Source organism: Cynocephalus volans, chromosome 1 (genome assembly GCF_027409185.1).
Source record: "Cynocephalus volans isolate mCynVol1 chromosome 1, mCynVol1.pri, whole genome shotgun sequence".
NCBI lineage: Eukaryota > Metazoa > Chordata > Mammalia > Dermoptera > Cynocephalidae > Cynocephalus > Cynocephalus volans.
The window spans coordinates 9,324,237-9,349,508 of record NC_084460.1 but is presented as its reverse complement, the minus strand read 5'-3'; the positions used below and the strand labels follow the sequence as shown (position 1 = coordinate 9,349,508).

At 39.5% G+C, this 25,272-nt stretch overlaps 1 protein-coding gene across 2 annotated transcripts in view; it reads right to left on the bottom strand.

The window, feature by feature from the left end:
• The window catches only part of PCSK2 (proprotein convertase subtilisin/kexin type 2), a 276,303-nt gene that overhangs the window by 214,364 nt on the left and 36,667 nt on the right, over positions 1-25,272 (bottom strand). Inside the window, exon 2 of one of the 2 annotated variants that reach the window (XM_063113126.1) lies at positions 15,656-15,760. The exons of the other annotated variant lie outside the window; for it this stretch is intronic. Coding sequence (XP_062969196.1) covers positions 15,656-15,760 — 105 coding nt within the window. The remainder of the gene's footprint in view (positions 1-15,655; positions 15,761-25,272) is intronic. 2 annotated transcript variants of the gene reach the window in all.

The window sequence follows — 25,272 nt, the reverse complement described above, 5'->3', positions numbered from 1 at the left end:
ATCTATGACTTCTCAAAAAAAAAAAAAAAAAAAGAAAAGAAAAGGCTAATCTGATCTTAGGATGTGTTAATAGAGCAACTTTCAAAATATGGAAAAATATGGGAAGTGAGAATCCAGTACTACTCTGACATCGTCAGATTATAGCTGGGTAGGGTATTTAGTTCTCAAATAATGTTCAGAGAGGTGTGATCATGAAGGCACGAAAAATAAGCACCAAATTCAATGAAAACACCCAAAAGAACTTGGAATGTTTAAGAAGGTCCAGGGAAAATGATAACTATTTTCAAATGATTGAAGGGTTCTCACATGGAAGACGGAATCATTTGGCCTCAGAAAGCAGAACCTTGATTGCAGACCAGGGCTACAAGGAGGTAGCTTTGGGGTTACTTTAAGGAGGAATTTTTATGTGGATTATCTTGGCAAATAGTGAAGTCAAGGATTATTCATAAAAATATCTGAAAAGAAACACAAGTAGTGCTTCTCAGATGCTGGTAATATTAATGTTTCTTCATACGGAGGTTGCATATTACAATGAAAATTGTGAAAATTCATCAAGTTGTGTATGTTTAGGATATGTGCACTTTTTCCCTATGTAATTCAATAAAGAGTTTTTAAAAACGAAAAACTAAAATATAAATTTAAAAAAGGACTATTCAAAGAGGTGTCTTCCCATATGCTGGGTCACCCTGTCCTGGGAAGTTGTGGTATAGGGATTGCAAAATGGCAGTCCATGAAAAACTTTGTTCTGCTGACATTTTCTTTAGCTTGGACAGTGTTAAAAAGTTTTGACTTAGTCATTAATATTTTTTAAAAGATCAAAGATTCTGCACAAAGACTGTTACTTCTTGCTTTTCTTTAAAAATTGGTAGATCTAGAAACCATCAGCTTGCATTTTTGAAGGTAACAATCAGCTGAGGGGGAGTATCTTATTTCTCCTTTTGACAGGATGTGTACTCTCTGGTTCTCCACAGTCCCCACCACTCCTGGTTGTGCTCCCCACAGAAAAAGCAGACTATTATCTTGTCATTTATCCTACTGCTTGAGTTGCTGCTTTGCTTACACCTGGCCCACCTCAATTTGTAACTGATTTGCCTAGCCTCTCTAGACATTTGGTTTGTGATCCCTGCTGGACATACAGATTGGCTGGATTGCATAATGGGACTTATTTAAAATCAATGATTTTCAAACTTTATTTTTTAATTGCAGAACCCCCACTTCTTCACACCTGCCATGCCAAATGAAATCTTATATGGAATCCCAATTTATAGAACATGACAGAAAAGCTATTATCTTTGATGTGGATGAATAACCTCTACCCCATCATGGTTTTTTTTTTGAGACAAGAAATGGAACTTTAAGACTCTGCTGAACTGGTTTGAACAACCCAGCATTTGAAATTCTCTTCTAAAAGATGAGGATGCAAATATATAAATGGTAGTTCTTCCAAACACTTTGGAGTATTGGTTTCTCAAATGAAAATAAAGATATATAAATATCTGGGTTTTAGTCCTAGCTTTGACATTAAGCAACTGAAGTGGTTTCAAGCTTGTCCCTGGAATCTCAGATATTAAGACCCAAGGTAGGCATTTTAGAGACCAACTGGTCCACACTCCTCACTGTACAGATAAGGGAACTGAAGACTGGAAGATAATATCATTTGTTCAAGGAAAACAGCTAATTGGTGTCAGAGAAGTATTGGAACTCAAGATTGGAGCTGCTGCACCACAAGACCCAGCCAAGGAAAGTCCCTGCCCCTGAGCGGCTTGACCTGCTGACCCCCAAGCCCCGAGACAGTAGTGCTGAACTGACAGCTGCCACAGGACCCAGCCCAGGTGAGTCCCTGCCCCTGAGAGGTTGACTCACCAATCCCCAGGCCCTGAGGCAGCAGCACTGAATCAGCAGCCCCTGCAGGATCCAGGCCAAACACTAGGGTGGAAAGAATAGACCTTGAAATCCTATGCCACAATGACTAACCACCAATGGAGAGATACCAGAAATATGAAAAACCAAGAAAGTATGACACCACCAAAGGAATGTACTAACTCTCAAGTTCTAGATCCTACAGAGCAGGAAATCCTTAAAATGACTGACAAGGAATTTCAAGCAACAATTTTAAGGAAACTAAATGAGATACAAAAAGACTCAGTTAGACAATACAATGAAATGAGAAAAAATATACAGGACCTGAAAGAAGAAGTGTACAAAGAAATCAGTGTCCTGAAAAAGAATGTAGCAGAGCTTGTAGAGCTGAAGCATTCATTCAATGAAATAAAAAACACAACACAGAGTCTAACCAGCAACTAGAACAAACAGAAGAGAAAATTTCTGACTTTGAAGACAGCCTATTTGGAATAACACAGGGAGACAAAAAAAAAAAAAAAAAAAAAAAAAAGAAAAGAAAAAAGGAATTTAAAAAATGAACAAAATCTAAGAGAGATAACAGACAACCTCAAGCACACAAATATCCAAATCATGGGTATTCCAGAAGGGAAGGAAAAAGGAAATGGCACTGAAATCATATTCAATGAAATAATGGCAGATAACTTCCCAGGTATAGGGAAAGACACAGACTTTCAGATTCAGGAGGCTCAAAACTCCCCAAACATATTCAGCCCAAAAAGGTCTTCTCCAAAACACGTTACAGTCAAACCGGCAAAAGTCAAAGACAAAGAGAAAATCTTAAAAGCTGCAAGAGAGAATCATCGTCACCTATAAGGGAGCCCCTATCAGACTAACACCAGACTTTTCACTGGAAACCCTAAAAGCCAGAAGAGAATGGGATGATATACTCAAGATACTAAAAAGCAAAAATTGCCAGCCAAGGATATTTTACTCAGCAAGGCTATCCTTCCAAAATGAAGGACAAATAGTATACTTCTCAGACAAACAAAAACTGCTGGAATTCACTACCACACGACTGGCCTTACAAGAAATTCTCAAGGGACTACTAGGTCTTGTACCTGAAAACCAACCATCACTACCATGAATACTCAAGAAAGAACAAATCCCACATGTAAAATAAAAATGCTGACAATAAAGAGAAACAAAGTTTATCTACCATCCTGAGAAACAAACAAACACAGAAGACGAACAGTAAATCAGAAAGAAAGAAACAAAAGATATTTAAAACATCCAAACAAAAATCAATAAAATGCCAGGAGTAAACCAACACCTTTCAGTAATCATTCTTAATGTAAAAGGATTAAATTCTCTACTCAACAGACACAGACTGACTGATTAGATTAAAAAGATGGGCCCAACAGTATGCTACCTTCAAGAGACTCACCACATCTGTAAAGACTTACATAGACTAGGAGCGAAAGGATGGAAAAAGATCTACTATGTAAACAGAAATGAAAAACAAGCTGAAGTACCTATTCTTATATCAGATAAAATAGACTGTAAACCAAAAGCCATAAAAAGAGATAAAGCCACTATATAATAGAAAAAGGATCTATCCAACAAGAAGACAAAACAATCATAAATACATTTGCACCCAACATTGCAGCAGCCAGATTTATAAAGCAAACACTATTAGACCTAAAGAAAGAGATAGACACAAATACCATAATAGTAGGGGACCTGAACACCCACTCTCAACATTGGACAGATCATCTAGGCAAAAAATCAAAGGAGAAATACAAGACCTAAACAACACTTTTGACCAATCGGACTTGGCAGATATCTACAGAACATTTCATCCAACAACATTGGAATATTCATTCTTCTCATCAGCACATGGAACATTTTCCAGGACAGACCACATGTCAGGTCATAAATCAAGTCTCAACAAATTAAAAAAAAAAAGGAATTATTCCATGTATTTTTTCAGATCACAATGCATTAAAATTAGAAATCAATAACAAACAAAACTGTGGAAACTATAAAAACACATGGAAATTAAACAACATTCTACTTAATGACATATGGGTCCAAGAATAAATTAAACAAGAAATCAAAAAAATTATTGAAACCAATGAAAACAATGACCTGTGGGATACTGCAAAAGCAGTACCAAGGAGGAAATTTATCACATTAAATGCTTACTCCAGAATAATAGAAAGATGGCAAGTAAACAACCTAACACTTCACCTTAAAGAACTAGAAGAACAAGAAAAATCCAAACCCAAAGTTAGTAGATGGAAAAAAATAATTAAGATCAGAGCAGAACTAGATGAAATAGAAACCCAAGAAATGATATAACAGATCAATGAAACAAAAAGTTGGTTTTTTAAAAAGATAAATAAAATTGACAAACCATTAGCAAGGCTGACTAAAAAAAGAAGAGGGAAGACACAAATAACAAAAATTAGAAATGAAAAAGGTGATATTACAACTGATACCTCAGAAATACAAGGAATCATTGGAGATTAGTATAAACAACTATATGCCAACAAATTTGAAAATCTGGAGGAAATGGATGATTTTCTGGATACACACAAACTGCCAAGACTGAGCCAAGAAGACATGGAAAATCTGAACAGACTAATAACAATCAAAGAGATTGAAGATTTTATCAGCAGTGTCCCAACAAAGAAAAGCTCAGGACCATATTGCTTCACTGCAGAATTCTAAGAAACCTTCAAAGAAGAATTAATACCAATTCTCTACAAATTATTCCAAAAAATTGAAACAGAGGCCATTCTCCCAAATTCATTCTATGAGGCAAACATCACCCTGATACCAAAACCAGACAAAGATACAACAAAAAAACTACAGACCAATATCCGTGATGAATATAGATGCAAAAATCCTCAATAAAATACTAGCTAGTAGAATACAGAAACATATACTCAAAATTATACACCATGATCAAGTAGGATTCATCCCAGGGATGCAAGCTTGGTTCAACACATGCAGATCAATAAATGTGATAAACCACATCAATAAAATCAAAGACAAAAACCATATGATCATCTCTACAGATGCTGAAAAAGCATTTGACAAAATTCAACATTTGTTCATGGTAAAGACTTTCTATAAATAGGGTTTAGAAAGAAAGTATCTCAACACAGTAAAAGCCATATATGACAAACCCATTGCCAATATCATCCCACCAATATCATAAAAATAGGAACAAGGCAATGATGCCCACTCTTGCCACTCCTATTCAACATAGTGTTGGAAGTACTAACCAGAGCAATCAGGAAAAGGAAGGAAATAAAGGGCATCCAGATTGGAAAAGATGAAGTCAAACTGTTCCTTTTTGCAGATGATATTATTGTACATAAAGAACAGCCTAAAGACTACAAAAAAACTCTTAGAGTTGATAAATGATTTCAGCAGAGTTGCAGCATACAAAATCAACACACAAAAATCAGTAGCATTTCTATACTCCAACAATGAAGTAACAGAAAAAGAAATCAAGGAAGCTAGCCCATTTATAATAGTCACTAAAAAAAAAAAAAAATACGTGGGACTAAAGTTAACCAAGGATATTAAAAATCTCTACAATGAGAACTACAAACCACTGTTGAGAGAAATTAAAGAGGATACAAGAAGATGCAAAGATACTACCCAATATGATCTACAGAGTCAATGCAATCCCCATCAAAATTCCAATGACATTTTTCTCAGAAATGGAAAAAAACTATCCTAACATTCATATGGAATAATGAAAGACCATGAATAGCCAAAGCAAACGTAAGCAAAAAAAATAAAGCTGGAGGCATAACACTACCTGACGTTAAACTATACTACAAAGCTATAGTAACCAAAACAGCATGGTACTGGCATAAAAACAGACACATGGGCCCATGGAACAGAATAGAGAATCCAGAAATCAACCCATGTATTTACAGCCAAATAATCTTTGACAAAGGCACCAAGTCTACACACTGGGGAAGAGACTGCCTCTTCAGCTAGTGGTGTTGGGAAAACTGGATATTGATATATAAGAGAATGAAACTAGACCCATACCTCTCACCATATACTAAAATCAATTCAAAATGGATTAAAGAATTAAATATACATCCTGAAACAATAAAATCCTTAAAAAAACATAGGAGAAACACTCCAGGAATTAGAATTGGGTATAGACTTCATGAATATGACCCCCAAAGCACAGGAAACCAAAGGAAAAATAAACAAATGGGATTATATCAAACTAAAAACCTTCTACACAGCGAAAGAAACAATTAACAGAATGAAAAGACAACCAACAGAGTGGGAGAAAATATTTGCAACATATTCATCTGACAAAGGATTAATATCCAGAATATACAAGGAACTTGAACAACTTAACAGCAAAAAAATAAGTAACCCAATTAAAAAATGGGCAAAGGAGCTGAATAGGAATTTCTCAAAGGAAGATATATGAATGGCTAACAGTTACATGAAAAAATACCCAACATCACTTAGCACTTGGGAAATGCAAGTCAAAACCACTTTGAGATACCATCTCATTCCAGTTAGGATGGCTAATATCCAAAAGACTGAGAATCATAAATGCTGACGAGGTTGCAGAGAAAAAAGAACTCTCATACACTGTTGGTGGGACTTCAAGATGGTGCAGCCTTTATGAAAAATGGTGTGGAGGTGCCTCAAACAATTACAGATAGATCTAGCATATGACCCAGCTATCCCACTGCTGGGTATATACCCAGAGGAATGGAAATCACATTGGAGGGACACATGTACTCCTATGTTTATTGCAGTGCTATTTACAATAGCCAAGAGTTGGAACCAGCCCAAATGTCCATCATCAGACAAGTGGAAAAGGAAAATGTGATATATCTATACAATAGAATACTACTCTGCTATAAAAAAAGAAAAAAGAAATAGTACCATTCGCAGCAACATGGATCAACTTAGAGAAAATTATATTAAGTGAATGAAGCCAGGCACAGAAAGAGAAATACCACATGTTCTCACTTATTTTGGGGAGCTAAAATAAATAAATAAATAAATAAATATACAAACAAATAAATGGGGGCGGGAAGAAGACACAACAATCACAGCAATTCCTTGAAGTTGTTAAGACAAGTGTTGATGGGGGAGGGGGAAGAGGGAGAGGATAAAGGAGGAATTGGTAAAGGGACACAAAAATCAACTACATTGTATACTGATAAATTAAAATAAATAAAAACAACAATAACAACAACAACAACAACAACAACAAAAGAAAAAAAAAAGAACTCAAGAATGACCTTAAATTGGGCTCTCTGTCATGCTCCTTTTTTCCTTGCTAGATAATTATTTGAGTCTCTTTCCACACAATAGGTTTTAAGTGCTTTTCTTTTCTTATTTCCTTTGGGGGGTTTTCTCCTGTGGATTCTCTGAGTTATCCTAAAAAACTAACACCCATTAAGTAATTCTTTACTTAGGGTGGCCTGCTCTCCCTTTTTAGTCGGGAATGGAAAATGGAAAATTGTTTTATGTTACCTGTTTTCTCTCAGGCAATAAGTTCTTTATTGTAAAATGGGACATATTTGCCGTAGAGAAGATGGAAAACATAACATTTTCAGTACAGATAATGGCAAACCAATGAGATAAACTCCAGCAATTGGGCTGTTATTCAGACGTGAATCTCTTTGTCTATCTGCTGTTTACTCATTTCTAGATCTGGCTTCCCTCTTATCCTCTCCTGAACCCACAAGGCTTTGAAGTTACTGGCAGAAATTCAGCTCCACTCATTTTCCAAATTCTCTTGATTTGGATTTAAGAGCTTGAAGCCTGTTTATAGATGGGGATGTGATCACGAACATGTCAATGAGCATCATAAAGAGAAAATGGTTCAACCAATTAAAAAACGCACGAGCAAGAGTTCTAAAGAGATTTTAAAAACTGTTCTAAGACATTCCCAACTGCAAACCAACCTTTGCCTCACGAAACATTGTCTTAGGAATATTCAGTAGCTCAACATATTTATTTTAACCATTCATTTATGTCTCCGTTAAAGAACATTTATAATCTTAGCTCACTGTTGAATAAAATTTATCTGGAGCAATGATTCAAGGAGTGAGAAATTACTTTCTAGATAGATTTTTGACTCTTAACAGGAAATTATTTTAAGAGCTCCATCTTTCTGAAATCTTTGAAAAATGTGATCAGGATTCAACCAACAGAACTTAGATTTTTATTTTCTTTAATTGTAGGTTGAGGGTTTTTTTGGTTTATTTGTATAAAGTCAAACTTGATCTTCCTCATGTTTCTTATAGTTCCTTAAAATTAAAAAGAGGTGCCCAACTCAGGTTCTCCTCTTGCATGTGGAACAGAGGATGTTTTCCTAGTAATTTCACCTGCAGCTTGTGGAGCTGTCTTGGCTCTGAGATATTACCTAGGTGGGCTTGAGGTTTTAAGGGCTTGACTGCCATCATTCTGAGTCAAATGTGACTCCCTGCTTTAAAGCACACTGCCCAGCCCAGACACAGCCATGTCCAGTTGAAACAAAATTCATGCCACCTTTTTATTTCATGAGCTCATGTGTGCACCATGAATATCAATACCCTTTGAGAAAGGGTTTGAACAATAGATTAGGGAGGGCAAAAGTGAGCAAACACTGAAATCTCTAATAAGAAATAAAAGGGATGGCAAACTTACTCTGATAAAATGTGGATGTGGTAGGACATACTGGTCAGATAGGTCTCCTGACTTCTGATCCTCTTCCTACGTTACTGCCGCTTCTGTCTCCTTTGCTAGTCCCCAGTTATCTTCCCATCTTCTAAATTTTAGAGTGCCCTAGGGCTCAGTCTCACATAATTTCTCTTCTCTATCTACACTCATTTCTTAGGTAATCTCAACTAGTTTCATGACATTGAATGCTCATACTATGAGGGTGACTCCGAATTTATGTCTCCAACTCTGACCTCTCTCCTAGATCCTTATGTCCGTTCGTTTATTTTACATCTCCACTTGGATGCTTAATACAAACACCAAATGTTACCATGCTTAAAACCAAACTCTTAATTCCCTACCGACTCCCCATCAACCTGCTCCTTCCACCATCTTGCTCATCTACATAAGGGCTATCTCTATTCTATAGTAACTCAGGCCAACACCACTAGAGCCCCCTTGACCTTCTCTCTTTCTCTCCCATTCCTCATCTAATCCAGCAGTAAATGCATCAGCAAATCTGAAGACTCCACCTTCACAGCATCCCACAAATCTATCCTGTTTCTTATCACCTCCACCACTTCTACTCTGGCCTAACCCCCTAGCCTTTCTCTTCTATCATCTTACAATCATCTTGCACTGAATTATTTCTTATACCCACCTCCACCTCAAAGTCTATTATTTGTCCAGAGGCAGAGAAATCCTATCTTATTTAAGTCAACCCAGAGTTCTTACTCTGACCTTTAATATTGTCCATGGTCTTATGCCCCTGTTCCTCTCTGACCTCATCTCTTTCCCTGTTCTACTGGGCTCACTCCTTCACAGCCTTACTAGAACTCTTGCTGTTCCTAGAACACACCAAGTGTGCCCTGGGTTCCAGGCCTTTTCCCTTGCTGGTTCCTCTACCCAGAAAGCCCTTTCTCCAGATTGGGTCTATATTTAAATGTTACCTAACCAGAGTAGCCAATCCTGGATGCTTTTTACTGAAAAGAAACACCCCTCCTGTGGCATTCCTTCTTCTCCACTCTCTGCTTTATCCATCCTCATAGCACTTCCACCACCAGTCATGAAGTTGCTTTGTCTGTCGTTTTTTCTTTCTCTCCTTTATCTCCATATTATTTGTACAAGACATGTTGGAGGAGGACTTGGTCTATTTTGTTCATTACTGTGTCACAGTACTCAGAACAGTGCCCAGCATATAGCTTGGGATCAGTAAATACCTGCTGAATGAGTAAATGGTTTTCTACCAAGCAACTAGATAAGGGAGTTACATTGTGAGTTTAATAAGCATACACAAAATACTCATTTTTAAAAGATATTATGGAGGCATTTTGATATATGAACAGATTTTCTTTTGCATTTTAGGGAAGGTTAGGAAAGGAGCCAGGTGAGGGAGGTCAGGAGAAATTTGCCTTACAATCTTCTAAAATATTTCCAGGAAGTCCTAAAAGTTCACCAGCCCACCCTTTAAAACTCTTAGTCTTGTGAGTTATAAAGATGACACAGAGCCACCCTTCTCCATGTTGCTTTTCTCTACACTGGAGCTTACTAGAATACTCCTAAAGAAAGCTAAAACTCCCCAGAGATCTCTGAGCTTGCTGGCCTCATACCTACCAGAGTGTTCCTGCTTCTTTAGTAAGCACAGCAGCAAGAACAGTAGCCATCACTTAAAAATGTGCTCTCAACATCTAGGAAAAAAAACAGGCTTACTCATTAGCAGCTTTCCCTGTGCCTTCCTGAAGCTGTTGTAAATAATTCTCCCCTGTTCCCTACAAATAGTTAACAATGCACTAGCAGCAGCTCTTTGAGGCGGGAAGCCAGGCACATCTGCAACGCCCAGAGAAAATGCTGAAAGTCGCTCCCGCTGCATAATAAAACCAGCAGATTGAGGCAGATGAGCTTTTCCCACAGGTTGGGGTATCAGTAAAGACACCTCTCGCCTGCTTCTCTCCCACCCCCCCCATCACATTTCTCCTTATGATGCTGCCAAGTCACTCACAAATGTATCACCCATGAAAGGCTTGCACCTGTTGACCTCTTGACATCATGTCTAGAAAACGAATTTGGCCACCAGATGGGAGGCTAAGTCAGAATCTGCTCTACTTGGATCTCTCAGCTTCACCATTTGGGCCCAAAATGTCGTCAAAATTATGTGCCTACAGATTGAAGTTCTCCTCCAAGTTCAATGAAATTTCTGGGAAAGGGCAGTGGGGGTGGAGAGGGGGAGCTGGACTGTGTGGGCAAGAGCCCCTGACTCTGGAAGGCACGTCAACTATTCCAGAAAGGTCAAGGGTCAGGCAGAATTTTGACCCCCATGGTCTTCAGTTCCTGGTGTTACTTTCATGGTTATGTTACATTACATGGTAAAAGGAACTTCCAGATATAATTAAGGTTACTCTTCTGCTGACTTAAGAGAGGGAGATTATCCTGGTCATCTGGGTGGTTTCAAGGAAATTACATGAGCCCTTAAAAGCAGAAGGGGAATTCACAGAGATGTGAAGCACAAGGATTTGATGTGCTGCTGGCTTGAAGATGGAGGAAGCCACATAAGGAAAAATGCAGGTGGCCCAAGGAACAGAGCACAAACCCTGGCCGACAGCTGGCAAGGACACAGGTACCTTTGTCCTACAACCCCAAAGAACTGAATTCTGCCAACAGCCCGAATGAGCCTGGAGCAGATTCTTCCCTAGTCTCCAGATGAAAAAGAATCCAGGCTGGGCAATATTTTGATTTTAGTCCACTTACACCCTAACCAGAGAATTCAGCCATACCATGCTGAATTTATAATCTACCAAAACTGTGTGATAATTTCTTGTTTTAATTTGCTATGTTTGTGGTAATTTGTTATATAATAATAAAAACTGATAAACAGTGACAAATGCTTCACCTGTCTTATGACATTTGATCTTCCCTTTGATCCTATGAGCTAATTCCTATCATCACCCCATTTTATAGATGAGGAAACTGAGTCCTCAAAGATTAGGTACTAACCTGCCTAAAGTCACACAGCTGGCAGGAATCACATCATGGCTATCTGACTCCAGGTCTCTTTTCTACGCTAGGATTTCTCAAACTTAGCACTTGACATTTTGGGTTGGATAATTCTTTGCTATGGAAGGATGTCTTGTGCCTTTAAGATATTTAATAGTATCCCTGACCTTGACCTTGTATGATGCCAGTAGCACCCCCCCCCCATCATGACAATTCATACTGTTTCTACACACTGCCAAATGTTCCCTAGGGACAAAATTGTCACCATTGATAACCACTGTCCTATACATTAAGCCTTACTGTTTCCCTGGACCTTAGAAGAAAATGCCTATTTATGGGTCTGGGAATAAACTGGAACTTTATTTTACATCTTTAGAAGTGCTAACATCAGCCTGAGCTCTTCTAGGGGCATTGCAGAGGCTCCCCTGATCTGTGTCTAGCCAGGAAATGTGAAAAAATGAGGTCAGAGTGGGATAGAGTGGACGCCAGGGTTAGAGTGGGTCAGAACACAGTCCTCCAAGATTGCAAGTCTCTGGAAGGGAAGGTAGTGCTTAGTTCATGGTTGTGTTCCCAGATCCACTTGGGGCTTATCCATGGATGGAACCAACTTCTGGAAAATGCCTCTTGAATCAAATGTGAGTTCGCTTCCTTCTTTGAAGACTGTGCCAGTTGGATGCTGTGGTGTGCCCGACAGACCTTTTTAGAGCTGTCCTATAGTTCCCCAAGCTGCTAAATATAGCTTAGAATTGGTCTTTCACTGAGAATTGCCTTTGGTAGCAGCAGTTGACTTGCCTAAGACTATGCCCCCTTCCAGGGAATGCCCCTTGCCGATAACTTGTCCATATGGGGTCACAAAAACCTGGTCCCTTTGTCTTGCGTTGGGGTAACTCTGAGGGGCCTTTCCTGCTTCCAAATTTCCTGAAAGACTGACTGAGGCCTCTGCTGCAAGCATCTAAGCGATGATACTCAGCAGTCTGCTCACCTTTGAGCAGAAAGAATTGGAAAGACACGAGGAACACCATTAACAGACTCCATCAGAATCTATTTTCTTAGCAATTGCCCTGCATGTTGATGAACAATGATGAACATATGGACAGGAGCACTTTATGATCCCTTTCTAGTCTTTTTTCTTGTTTTCCCTTCAACATAAAAATCAGCGGCTATGTGAAAGACAAACATCATTGAATTTCTGTTCTGAAGCCAAAACAAAACAAATTGCCATCTTGGTTGTCTATCTTCTTTATTTCTAAGGTTGGTAGTAGATTTTGGTGGTTTCTTTGGCCAAAAAACTACCTATACAGATCCAGCCCTGAGAGTCTGTGGCAAGTGAGACCATTCTGCGCTTGCGTGTGTGGTTCCCTGGGCTTTGGATTCCCCTTCACAAGCCCGCGGACAGCGAGAGACCAGGAAGTCGTGCAGACGCAGGGAGGAGAGGGAAGCTGGAGCTGCGAGCGTGGTTAAAGTTGGTAGTTCCAGGAGAGAGCACATTTCACAGAATAATAAAACAACTTATTCGTAAGGTCTTGGTTTACAAAGCAAAACTTGTAACATCTATGCAAGAGAGAAAATCCTGGATTATATCACACTGTGCCCCTTTAACACGTATGATTAGTATGTGTTAATTATAAACAAACAAACAAACAAATGAACAAAAAGCCTGGATCAATCTGGTCCTTCTCCTTTCATCTCCGTACTTCTATTTACTTTTCTTTTTGTGCTCTGTTTGAATGTGCTTGGAAATCCAAAAATTGGGGTATCCCAACACTAGACATATTTGCCATTTTGTTTAAGGTCTGTAAACCTATAGAGCAGAATCCTCATATTGCTACTCTTGCACTGTTCATAGCCAATAATTTTTGTTTAAGAATAGTTGTCACCATATTTTCTACCAACAGATGCCAACATTAGAAAACTACATGAACATCATGAAGGAAAAACTCAGGCCTTAATCTAATATTTTGAAACAAGGCAGTCATCAAGAGTAGTTCTTTTTTTCTTTTTGCAAAGAATTATGAGATTTTTGTACTTTATTTCTTTTCCTAGAATGAGTTTATTATTGACAACATCTCTGACATTTAACCTCGGTGACAAGACAGAGAACACGTATAGGAGACTTAAGATCTTATTTAGTTTCCCTGCTATTTTCTGTTGGCCTTCCTGGCCTTCTCTGACAGGTGGAATCAATTGGACACCAGGACTCCTATAATGGGTAATGAAGGCAGAACTGATGTCCCTTTTAGTAATCACAGACAATATCTGGAGAGAAACACAAAGGATTATAATTCTTCCTTATTACTCAACCCACCTCATTTTCTCCCCTTTTGAACACATCACTCTACACTTCAAGGATCAGCATTTCAGAGATCATTTCAGAAAGGGCCAGAATGAAAAATGTCATCCTTGAGGTCTCAAATAGTCTCTCTGACCCAAATAATGTCTCTTTAGTTTCATTGTTCCTTGGTTCTCTTTTCCAACACCAGCCTTTTAAGCATTTCTTTCTTTCTGTCCCCCCAGTTTCTTTGGTGTTTCTTTCTGAGTGATCTTGGGGCAATGCCTTTAATCATGGAAGAAGAAAAACCAATGGGACTCTTAAGCAAATACATAAATAAAAGGGAAACAATTAACCATAATGGGCCAGATCATGGGGCAGGGTTGAAGTGTGGGAAAAACCAGTGTCATAGTGCACCGGAGTGGTCTTTGTCTACTGGTGCCCACCTTGGGTTCATAGATGAGACAGGCAAGATCTCTGTTCATATGGCTGCCCAAAGGCATCCCCAGGCAATATATTGGTATAGCCAGGACCCAGGATGTTTTCACACAGAAAAGAGAGCTTCTCCCTTATGTGGGGTGCCAGCTTCTACAACAGACACTGCAAGAATGCTTGGCATTGGCTGGCAGCACAGGCAGCTTCGTCCTTACTATAAAGGCAAATATCATTTCTCAGAGCAGAATGTACAAACCCCTGGGTTGAGTAGTTAAAGAAAAATTGCCTGTGGCCTGTTAGATGGTGATCTGCTGGGGAAGCTGCTTCATCTGCATTCCTAATTAAAGCCTAAATTAAAATTGGGGAAGTGTTCACATGAAAATTCCCACAAGAACGAGTTTCCAGATTCCATCAGTTCAAAAGGAGTCTCATGTGAAAATCTCTCACTCAAATGTCTGACCCACTTTTCATCAGCTCTTCCCCAAGAATCTTCGGAAAGAGGTTATGCTGCCTTCAATGTATAGAGAGTAGCTTGCCTGGTTTATTACTTTCTCTCTTGGTGAGTTGCATAAGAGAAATCATCCCAATTGGTTGAGTGTGTAGGTACATAAGGATGGTGGAAGATTGGAAAAGGGAAGATTCAGTGATGACTCAAGCTCCTATTCTGAAAAGCAGGGAATGGGAACCTTGGAAGAGGAGCTGCTTTGTGGCTAAGATTATATATTTGGTTAGAGGAAAGTTGAATTTGAGCTGTCAGGGAGAGCAGGAAATAGGACTTGGAACCCAAGAGTGAGGTAAGGATAGAGATAAAAAATGTGGGTCATGAGCCTCAAGAAGACAGTTGAGGCATGGGGGCAAATTAGGTCAGTGCGAGAAAACACAGGGTGAGAAGAGAAGCTGAGATGATCATGGCCACAATCATGCATGGATACTGAGAAGCCTGCTGCCTGTCGTGAGCTGGTCGCTTACTGGTCCGTTCATTCTTCCATTCACAGCATGGGGCATGACACCCTCCTTGGAGAGTGTGGATTCATCAATAGAAACCTTTCATAAAATGACCTTAAACTGCTTGGTGTCTTCCCATCCATCACAGGCCAGGATATGTTCCCAGGCAAACCTAAGTCCTCTGGAGACAGTCCCACAATAACTCAGGAGAAGACAACCAGTAAAAGGGTAGTATCCGTGTTTTCTTCTCCCCCAATCCTATAAAGGGGCCTAGGATTGTTTACTATGCACAAGACAAAGGAGCAGATTGTCCCTAGTGCCATTCTGCAAAAGGTCCCTCTGGTCTATCACAACACACTAAGTGCCTTTACTTCAAAATCCCCTGCTGGCTCCCACCATACCCTCCTCTGGGCTCGGTTGTAGCAGCAGAGGTTGGGAGACAGGTATCCAGGGAAAACTCACCCGGGGGTCTCTTTCCAGCCGCTGCTTGTGGTGTAGGCTGCGTCTTCTCTTGGCCTTTGCCAGGCCATTGTGATAAAAGTGGTAAAGACCTTCAGTGAAGGGGAGCTGTGGAGAGTCAAAGAGATGCAAAGCATGATTAGCTTCTGAGGCTGGCCCAGGGGCAGGGACAACAGGGCTGGGGCTGCATGCAGGAGCTCCATTGGGGGGGTTCCTATCAGAGCTGGCCCTCTACTTTGCTGTCACTGTGCTCCTTCCCTTCTTGCCTTTGCTTATGTGGTGCCCATTCCCCTCCTGCTCCCCAAATACATTCTATTCTTTCCCCCATTTCTTTAGTTTCTACACATTCTTCAATTGCTTCCCCACTTCTGTGGAGGCTTGTCTTTACATTCATACCCTCATCAAATTCTCCACTCTCCACTCTTGGACTAGTGTTTCTACTCCATGTGCCATCCAGTTGCTCCAGAATTAGATTGTGATCTAGTCATATATTCACAGATGGATTGTCTGTCTTGTATCTTGGGCTTTCTCTGTGACCTCTTGGTGCCTCTTATCAGACTGAGTACAGTATGGCCACCTAAATTTGGAAAGTCCCCGTGGGACGACAGGCCAGGTTTTCCTTCATCTTTCTATCCCAAGGATCCTTGAAATCAGGTATGAATGTCAGAGCCAGTTAGAGAAGCCACAACGAGAGCTTATCTTTGGCAGAGGGCCCATAAAAATATTGGAGAACCTAAAGAAACTGCCATTTGTTCTGTGATTTAAGGTAGCTTGGTGGGAAGAGCCTTGACCTGGGAGTTGGGTGACCTGGATGTGGCTCATATCTATTATCAGTGTGCCTTGGGCAAATCATTTCCCCTCTGAGCCTCTTTTTTTCTTCTGTAATATCCACATGTACAGCTTTAAAACTCTCAGATTTCTACCCTTTCTCCACGTCTTCATATTAATGGAGATGTGTTCTTTGTAGTTCTTAACCGGATTAATGAATTTAATCATATGCTTGAAAATTACAGGTAAAACAATGTATATATGTACATTTTGGTGGAAATAGAACAAATGATTTTAATCATAGTCTCAAAGGGGTCCCTGAACCAAAAAAAAAAAAAATTTCACTACTCAAAATATTTGCTGTTGAATTTTTTTTTCTTGGCTTTTTTCACTTGGCATTTATTTTCACAATCATCTCCATCGTTGCATGTATCAATAATTTATTCTTTTTTGTTGCTCAGTAGTATCCCATTGCATGGATATGCCACCATTTGTTTATCTTTCACCTGTTGATGGACATGTGAATTATTTCCAGGTTTTTAACAATTACAAATAGTTTTTTCTTTTAATTTTGTAATTTATTTTATTTATTGAATCAAAATTGATTATACATATTTTTGGGGTTCAACATTGAGATATGTTGATCAAATAAATATTAGTAGCATACATATTGTTACAAATTGTAATTATTCTTTATGCCCCTTGTCCAATCTCTCCCCATCCCCCACTCCCTCCACCCCCCCAATTACCCTAGATTTCTTCTCTCCTTCTGAAAGAATAATGGTTACTCTGTTAACTTGTTGCCTAGATGATCTGTCCAATGTTGAGAGGTGTGATCAGGTCCCCCAATATTATCATAGAGCAGATGCTACTTCTGTCACTCTGAAATAGGCTTTGTGGAGAGAGACATCCTCTTCTTTTCTTTATATCTGCTGGTGACTGTCCTTGTGTCAATGTACTTCAGTGGTTGGTGGACCACCTGCGTGGTGGTTGTGGCATCTAGCCGTTTTCACAGCAGCTGTGGTTATTGTGGTGGCTGTGGTGGGCCACCCACGTGGAGGTGATGCTTTTGGCATGCTTCTTGGTGCTGGTGGTGTGCCTCATTGTGGGGGTGTGTCTGGTCCCCTTCTCCGTGCCTCTGGTCCCCAGGCAGGCCCCAAGGCACTGGTGCAGTGTGCCTGGTTGTGGGAGGGGAGTCCAGTCCCCTTCTCCATGCTTTGGGACCCTGGACAGGCCCTGAGGTGCTGGTGTGGTCTGCCTGGTTGTGGACGGGTGGTCCGGTCCCCGGATCCATACGTTGGGTCCCTGGGCAGGCCCTGAGGAGCAGGCAGGGTGTGCCTGGTTCTGGGAGGGGGGTCTGGTCCCCTTATCCAGGCCCCAGGTCCCTGGGCAGGCCCTGAGGTGCTGGTACAGTGTGCCTGGCTGTGGGAGGGGGGATCCAGTCTCCTTCTCTATGCCCTGGGTCCCCAGGCTGGCCCTGATGAGCTGGTGTCTGGTTGTGGGAGGACCATTCGGTCCCCTTCTCCATGACTCGGGACCCTGGGTGGGCCCTGAGGTGCTGGCACAGTGTGCCTGGTTGTTGGAGGGGAGTCTGGTCCCCAACTCCATGCCCTGGGCCTCTGGGCAGGGCCCCAAGTCCCTGGCAGTTTGCCTGGATGTAGGAGTGGGCCAGTCACCTTCTCAATGCCTTGAGAATCTGGGCATTCCCCAAGGCCCTGGTGTGTTGTGCCTGGTCATGGGAGGGGGATCCAGTCCCCTTCTCTATGCCTCAGGTCCCCGGGTGGGCCCGGAGGCACTGGCATGTTGTGCCTGGTTGTGGGAGGGGGGTCTGTTCCCCTTCTCCATGCCTCTAGTCCCTGGGCGGGCCCCAAAGGACTGGTGTGGAGTGCCTGGATGTGGGAGTGAGGTCCGTCCCCGGCTCCAAGCCTCCAGTTCCCAGGCAAGCCCCAAGGTGCTGGTGGTGTGCCTGGGCTGGAACTAATTTTTTGTCCTTTGCTTACTTCTAAAATAGGGGAACTTCCTGTGGGAACCAGTACTTGAGCTATGTGATTGAGTTAAATTGCTGCTTTGCTGCTGTTTCCCTAGGGAAGGATTTTTGTGCAGCTCAGGGCTTAATTGCTGACCTTATAGGTATTTCTGGCTCTCCAGAGACCTGGTGGATCTGTGTTGTGTAGAAACTCTGATCTGGGCCTGAGTTTTTCATCAAACTGTACGCCATGCAATTCTGCACTCCTGACCAGTCTCTTCTGAGTGGTCCTGCACTGATTTGGGGGTGGGTTGGCTGTCCTTGATATGTCCCAGTGTTCTCCTGGTGGGCCTGTATTCCCCACCATCTGTGCTCCAAACACTTCCCATGGGATGGGCCCTGTGCAGGTCCCTTGCAATGACTCACTGGCCACTGAATGGCTCCCTTTTTTCAGTTGTTCTGGCTCTTCACTCCTGTGTGGGTCCATAAGAACCCTATTAGTGGTCTTGCTGTCCTGGGGGCCACCAAGGCCCTCTTCTCACTTACCACCTCCAAATAACTCCATCTGAAGGGCATAGCTGTGGCTTCTGCCGGCTCCTGTTTTGTGTGCTCATCAGCTCTAGCCTTAAAGCAGCTGCAGCCCAAAACACTCAGAGCAGTTTTTTGTTTCTCTCGGTGTAGTTTCTCCCACCTTCATGAACTCTGTAGGTCTCTCCTCCTCTTCCCCTGAGCTACAGTGGCCCCAGCTTGGCTAATGTTACATTTTTATATTTGTAAATTGATTGATTTGTGGGAGAGAGTGATGCTGGGAACCATCTATTCCACCATCTGGATTGGAATTCTCTGCTGTTGAAATTTTTGGTGTGTGCTATCTCCCAGTGTTTGAAAGAAAAGGGAAGGGGAAGTGAATGCTTTGAAAGTAAGGTTTTCCAACATAAGTGGGGTCAATTTGAGATTTTTAGAACAAGTAGAGCCTCAGTGTGGCTCAAATATTTCTTAAATAACATTTATTATTATGTTTTAATATAAGAGAAATATAGTAAAATTGGAAAACAGAGAAAAACACAAACAACAAAATAAAAATTCTCCACATTTCCTTTTTTGGTAGTATGGGATTTAGAAGGTTATCTCTTTATGTTTTAGGCCTACCCCCCTCTCAAGAACAAATTGTTATTTCCTTAATATTAAAATGAGTTAGACAAAAGGTCATTATACTAGCTGTATAGTATTCTACTACATAAGATATACCATGATTTGTTTAGCCTTTTCATTACTGATATATATATATATGTATATATATATATATAAAGATGTTTTCATATTTTTCTCACATTAAAAGAAAGTGTTGTATGTTGAGGTGGGGGGAACTTCAAGAATGACAAAGTAAGAACCTCCAAAAATCCACTCTTACATAAAAACAACTAGAACACTGTAAAAACAGCCAAATCAACATTTTTAGAACTCTGGAAATTAACAAAAGGCTTGCAGCAACCTGAGAAGCATTTATTCAAGAAAAACAGTAGAATCTAAGCAATAACAGCAAGATTTGTGGTATTTTAAAATGCCCTATTTCCATCCACATCTCCCCAGCTCTGAACTGGTGTTTACAATATCTTTGAAAACCAACAAGCTTGCAATTACAGTGACTGTAAAAACCAGTAGCCTAATAGACAGTGGATGGTGCAGACTGGGTTTGGAATTGTAAAGAAAGCCCCACCCCCAGATAATTGTCTGGAAACTACCAATTCATAAGGCTTATGGTTATTTGCTCTGACTCAGAGTTTGCTCAGTGGGAAAAGTCTTATCTTCAGGGTGTCTGTAAAAAACAATCAGTGGGAATGGTTTAACATTGCAACTTCCTGAGGCAGCAATACCCATTGGGGCAAACAAGAGGCTGGCCATAAAGCTTAAAAGAAAGATCTGAGAAATGAGATGTTCACAGAGGGCTTTTCAAAGCTCTAACATATTCTTAGAGACTTGGAAAGACACACACACACACACACACACACACACACACACACACACACACACACACAGGCAGACATGTGCATATAACCGGAAAATATCTAAGAAGGCCCTAAATGCTCACCTTTGGTTGACTTGGAGGCTCTATGAAAACAGAAAGTAAAGGCCAAAGCAGGGTTGTGAACAGCCTACCTGAACATCGAAACCATGACCCAATATACACATAGAGCCCCTTGGCAAAGGGAAAAAACCCCCAAATCAGAAAACTAAAACAAAAAACAAAACAAAAAAACCCTTTATTGATTCAAGGTGATTACAAAAATCTGTATCCAGTTATTAAATGACCACTAGGCTAACCAAGCAAAGATTCAATGGTACATTATAGGAATTACAGACTTTACGTAATTAGTCCAGGAAAGACATTAAACAAACAGCAACAGTAACAAAAATAAAACCCATAAGCAACAACAAAAAACCTGAGGAGAGGGTTAATCTGATTTCTGGGGTTGCCACCTTATATTATTTAATATGTCTCCTTTTCAAGAAAAAATTATGAGGCACACAAAAATAAGAATATGTGGCCCATGCATGGGGAAAAAATTAAAACTCTCTGAGGAAGCACACATTTAGGACTTCCTAGACAAAGCCTAAATTAGCTATTATAAATATGTTCAAAGAACTAAAGAATACAATGTCTAAAGAACTAAGGGAAAGAATGAAAATAACAGTAATCAAATACAGAGTATCAATAAAAAATTAGAACTTATGAAAAGAACCAAATAAAAATTCTGAAGGTGAAAAGTACAATAACTGAAATAAAAAATTTATTACAGGACCGTAGCAGTTGGCAGAAGAAAGAATCAGTAAACATAAAGATAGATAAATTGAGATTACCCAGTTTGAAGGACAGAAATAAAAAAGAATGAAGAAAGATGAACAGAGCCTCAGAGATTTGTGGTACATTGTCATGCATATCAAATACTCATGCTGGGAGTCTTAGAAGGAGAGGAGAGAGAGAAAGGGGCAGAAAGAATATCAAAGAAATAATGGCAGAAAACTTCCATAATTTCATGAAAAGCATAATGTACATATCTAAGAAGTTCAGACAACTCAAAGTAGGATAAACTCAGAGATCCATTCTTAGATGCAGCGTAGTCAAACTGTCGAAAGTCAAAGACAGAGAGAATCTTGAAAGCAGCAAGAGAAATGTTCAGGAAGATTAACAGGTGACTGCTCATTAAAAGCTGTGGAGGTCAGAAGGCAATGGGATGTCATTCAAAGTGATGAAAGAAAACAACTGCCAACCAAGAATTTTGTATTTGACAAAACTATCCTTCAAAAATGAAAAAGAATTTCATACATTCCCAGAAAAATGAAAACAGAGCCTTTATCACTAGCAGATCTACCCTACATGAGGTACTAACAGTATTCTTTCAGGCTAAAATGAAAAGACACTAAACAATGTGAATCCATGTGAAGAAATAACAACACTAAAGGTAGATACATAGGTAAACATAAAAGACAATATAAATGTATTTTTGTTTGTAACACTTTTTCCCTCCTACCTAACTTAAAAGACAACTGCATAAAGCAATAATTATAAAATTGTGTTGATGGGTTTATAATGTTTAATAATCTAATTTGTATGACAATAACAGCACAAAGGAAGAAAAAAAGAAAATAGCTATATTGGAGCAAAGCTTTTGTATACTATGAAATCAAGTTGGTATTAATCTGAACTAGATTATTTAAGAAATTCACTGTAATCTCCAGAGGAGACACTAAGACAATAACAAAACAGTATGTGGCAAAATTAACAGCAAGGTAAGTAAGATGGTACACTAGAAGATATTTAACACAAGAAGAAGAATATGGAAGGACAGAAAAAACAAAAATTATATAAGACATATAGAAAATGCATAGATAAATAGGAGGTGTATATCTTACCTCATCAGTATTACTTTTTTTAAATTTAATTTTATTTTGTCAATGTATGATGTGGTTGAATATTGTGGCCCATTACCGAAATCTCCCTCCCTCCTCCGTCTCCCCCCTCCCTCCCAACAACCTCATATCTGTTTGCTTGTTGTTTCAACTTCAAGGAATTGTAATTGTTGTGTCTTCTCCCCCCCCCCAGTTTATTGGCATATTTATTTATTTATCTTTAGCTCCCACAGATAAGTGAGAACATATGATATTGCTCTTTCTGTTTCTGACTAGTTTCACTTAATATAATTCTCTCTAGGTCCATCCATGTTGTTGCAAATGGCAGTATTTCATTCTTTTTTATAGCAGAGTAGTATTCCATTGTGTAGATATACCACAGTTTCCATATCCACTAATCTGATGATGGACACTTGGGCTGGTTCCAACTCTTAGCTATTGTAAAGAGTGCTGCGATGAACATTGGGGAACAGGTATACCTTCAACTTGATGATTTCCATTCCTCTGGGTCTATTCCCAGAAGTGGGATAGCTGGGTCATACGGTCAATCTATCTTCAATTGTTTGAGGAAACTCCATACCATTTTCCATAGAGGCTGCACCATTTTGCAGTCCCACCAACAGTGTATGAGAGTTCCTTTTTCTCCACAACCTCACCAGCATTTATCGTTCAGAGTCTTTTGGATATTAACCATCCTAACTGGGGTGAGATGGTATCTCTGTGTGGTTTTGATTTGTATTTCTTGAATGCTAAGTGATGTTGAGCATTTTTTCATGTGCCTGTTGGCCATTCATATATCTTCCTTTGAGAAATGCCTTTTTAGCTCTTTTGCCCATTTTTTAATTGGGTTACTTGTTTTTTTGTTGTAAAGTGTTTCAGTACCTTGTATATTCTGGATATTAATCCTTTGTCAGATGTATATTTTGCAAATATTTTCTCAGACTCTGTTGGCTGTCTTTTAACTCTGTTAATTGTTTCTTTTGCTGTACAGAAGCCTTTCAGTTTGATATAATCCCATTTGTTTATTTTTCCTTTGGTTGCCCATGCTTTTGGGGTTGTATTCATGAAGTCTGTGCCCAGTCCTACTTCCTGAAGTGTTTCTCCTATGTTTTCTTTAAGAAATTTTATTGTTTCAGTTTGTATATTTAATTCTTTAATCCAGTTTGAGTTGATTTTAGTATGTGGTGAGAGGTATGGGTCTAGTTTCGTTCTCCTGCATATGGATATCCAGTTATCCCAGCACCATTTGCTGAAGAGACAGTCTCTTCCCCAGTGTATAGGCTTGCTACCTTTGTCAAAGATCAGATGGCTGTAGGTGTGTGGGTTGCTTTCTGGATTCTCTATTCTATTCCATTGATCAGTGTGTCTGTTTTTATGCCAGTACCATGCTGTTTTGCTTATGATAGCTTTGTAGTATAGTTTAAAGTCAGGTAGTGTTATGCCTCCAGCTTTATTTTTTTTTGTTCAGAATTCCTTTGGCTATGCGTGGTCTTTTGTTATTACATAGAAATGTCTGAATATTTTTTTCCATTTGTGAGAAAAATGTCATTGGAATTTTGATGGGGATTGCATTGAATTTGTATATCACTTTGGGTAGTATGGACATTTTCACAATGTTGATTCTTCCTATCCAAGAGCATGGGATATCTTTCCTTCTTCTTGTGTCTTCTTTAATTTCTCTCAGCAGTGGTTTGTAGTTCTCATTATAGAGATTTTTCACATCATTAGTTAATTCTGTTCCTAAGTATTACATTTTTTTGGTGGATATTGTAAAGGGGCAACCTTTCTTGATTTCTCTTTCTGTATGTTCACCATTGGAGAATAGAAATGCTACTGATTTTTCTGTGTTGATCTTGCATCCTGCAACTTTGATGGAATCATTTATCAACTCTAGGAGTTTTTTTGTAGAGGCCTCAGGCTGTTCAGTATATAGGATCATGTCATCTGCAAACAGGGACAGTTTGACTTCATCTTTTCCAATCTGGATGCCCTTTATTTCCTTCTCTTCTCTGATTACTCTGGCTAGTACTTTCAACACTATGTTGAATAGGAGTGGTGAGAGCGGGCATCCTTGTGTAGTTCCTGTTCTTAAGGGAAAAGCTTTCAGCTTTTCCCCATTCAGGATGATATTGGCAGTGGGTTTATCATACATGGCTTTAATTATGTTGAGAAACTTTCCATCTATACCTAACTTGTAGAGAGTCTTTATTATGAATGAGTGTTGAATGTTACCAAATGCTTTTTCAGCATGTATAGAGATGATCATATGGTCCTTATGTTTGATTTTACTGATATGGTGTATCACATTTATTGATTTGTGTATGTTGAACCAACCTTGCATCCCTGAGATTAATGTCACTTGATCATGGTGTATAATTTTGCATATGTATTGCTGTATTCTGTTAGCTAGTATTTTACTGAGGATTTTTGCATCTATATTAATCAAGGATATTGGCCTGTAGTTTTCTTTTTTAGTTGTATCTATACCCAGTTTTGGTATCAGGGCTATGTTTGCTTCATAGAATGAGTTTGGGAGAATTGCCTCTGTTTCAATCTTTTGGAATAGTTTGTAGAGAATTGTAGGCAATTGCTCTTTGAATGTTTGGTAGAATTCTGCTGTGAATCCATCTGGTCCTGGGCTTTTCTTTGTTGGGAGCCTTCTGATAAAAGCTTCAATCTCTTTTATTGTTATTGGTCTGTTCAGATTTTCTTCATCACCTTGGCTCAGTTTTGGTAGTTTGTGTGTGTCCAGAAATTTATCCATTTCCTCCAGATTTTCAATTTTATTGGCGTATAGTTGTTTATAGTAGTCTCTAATCATTCCTTGTATTTCAGAGGTATCAGTTGTAATATCTTTTTCATTTCTAATTTTTTAATTTGGGTCTTCTCTCTTCTTTTTTATTTAGCCGTGCTAATATTTTGTCGATTTAATTTATCTTTAAAAACCCCCAACTTTTTGATTCATTGATCTTTTGTA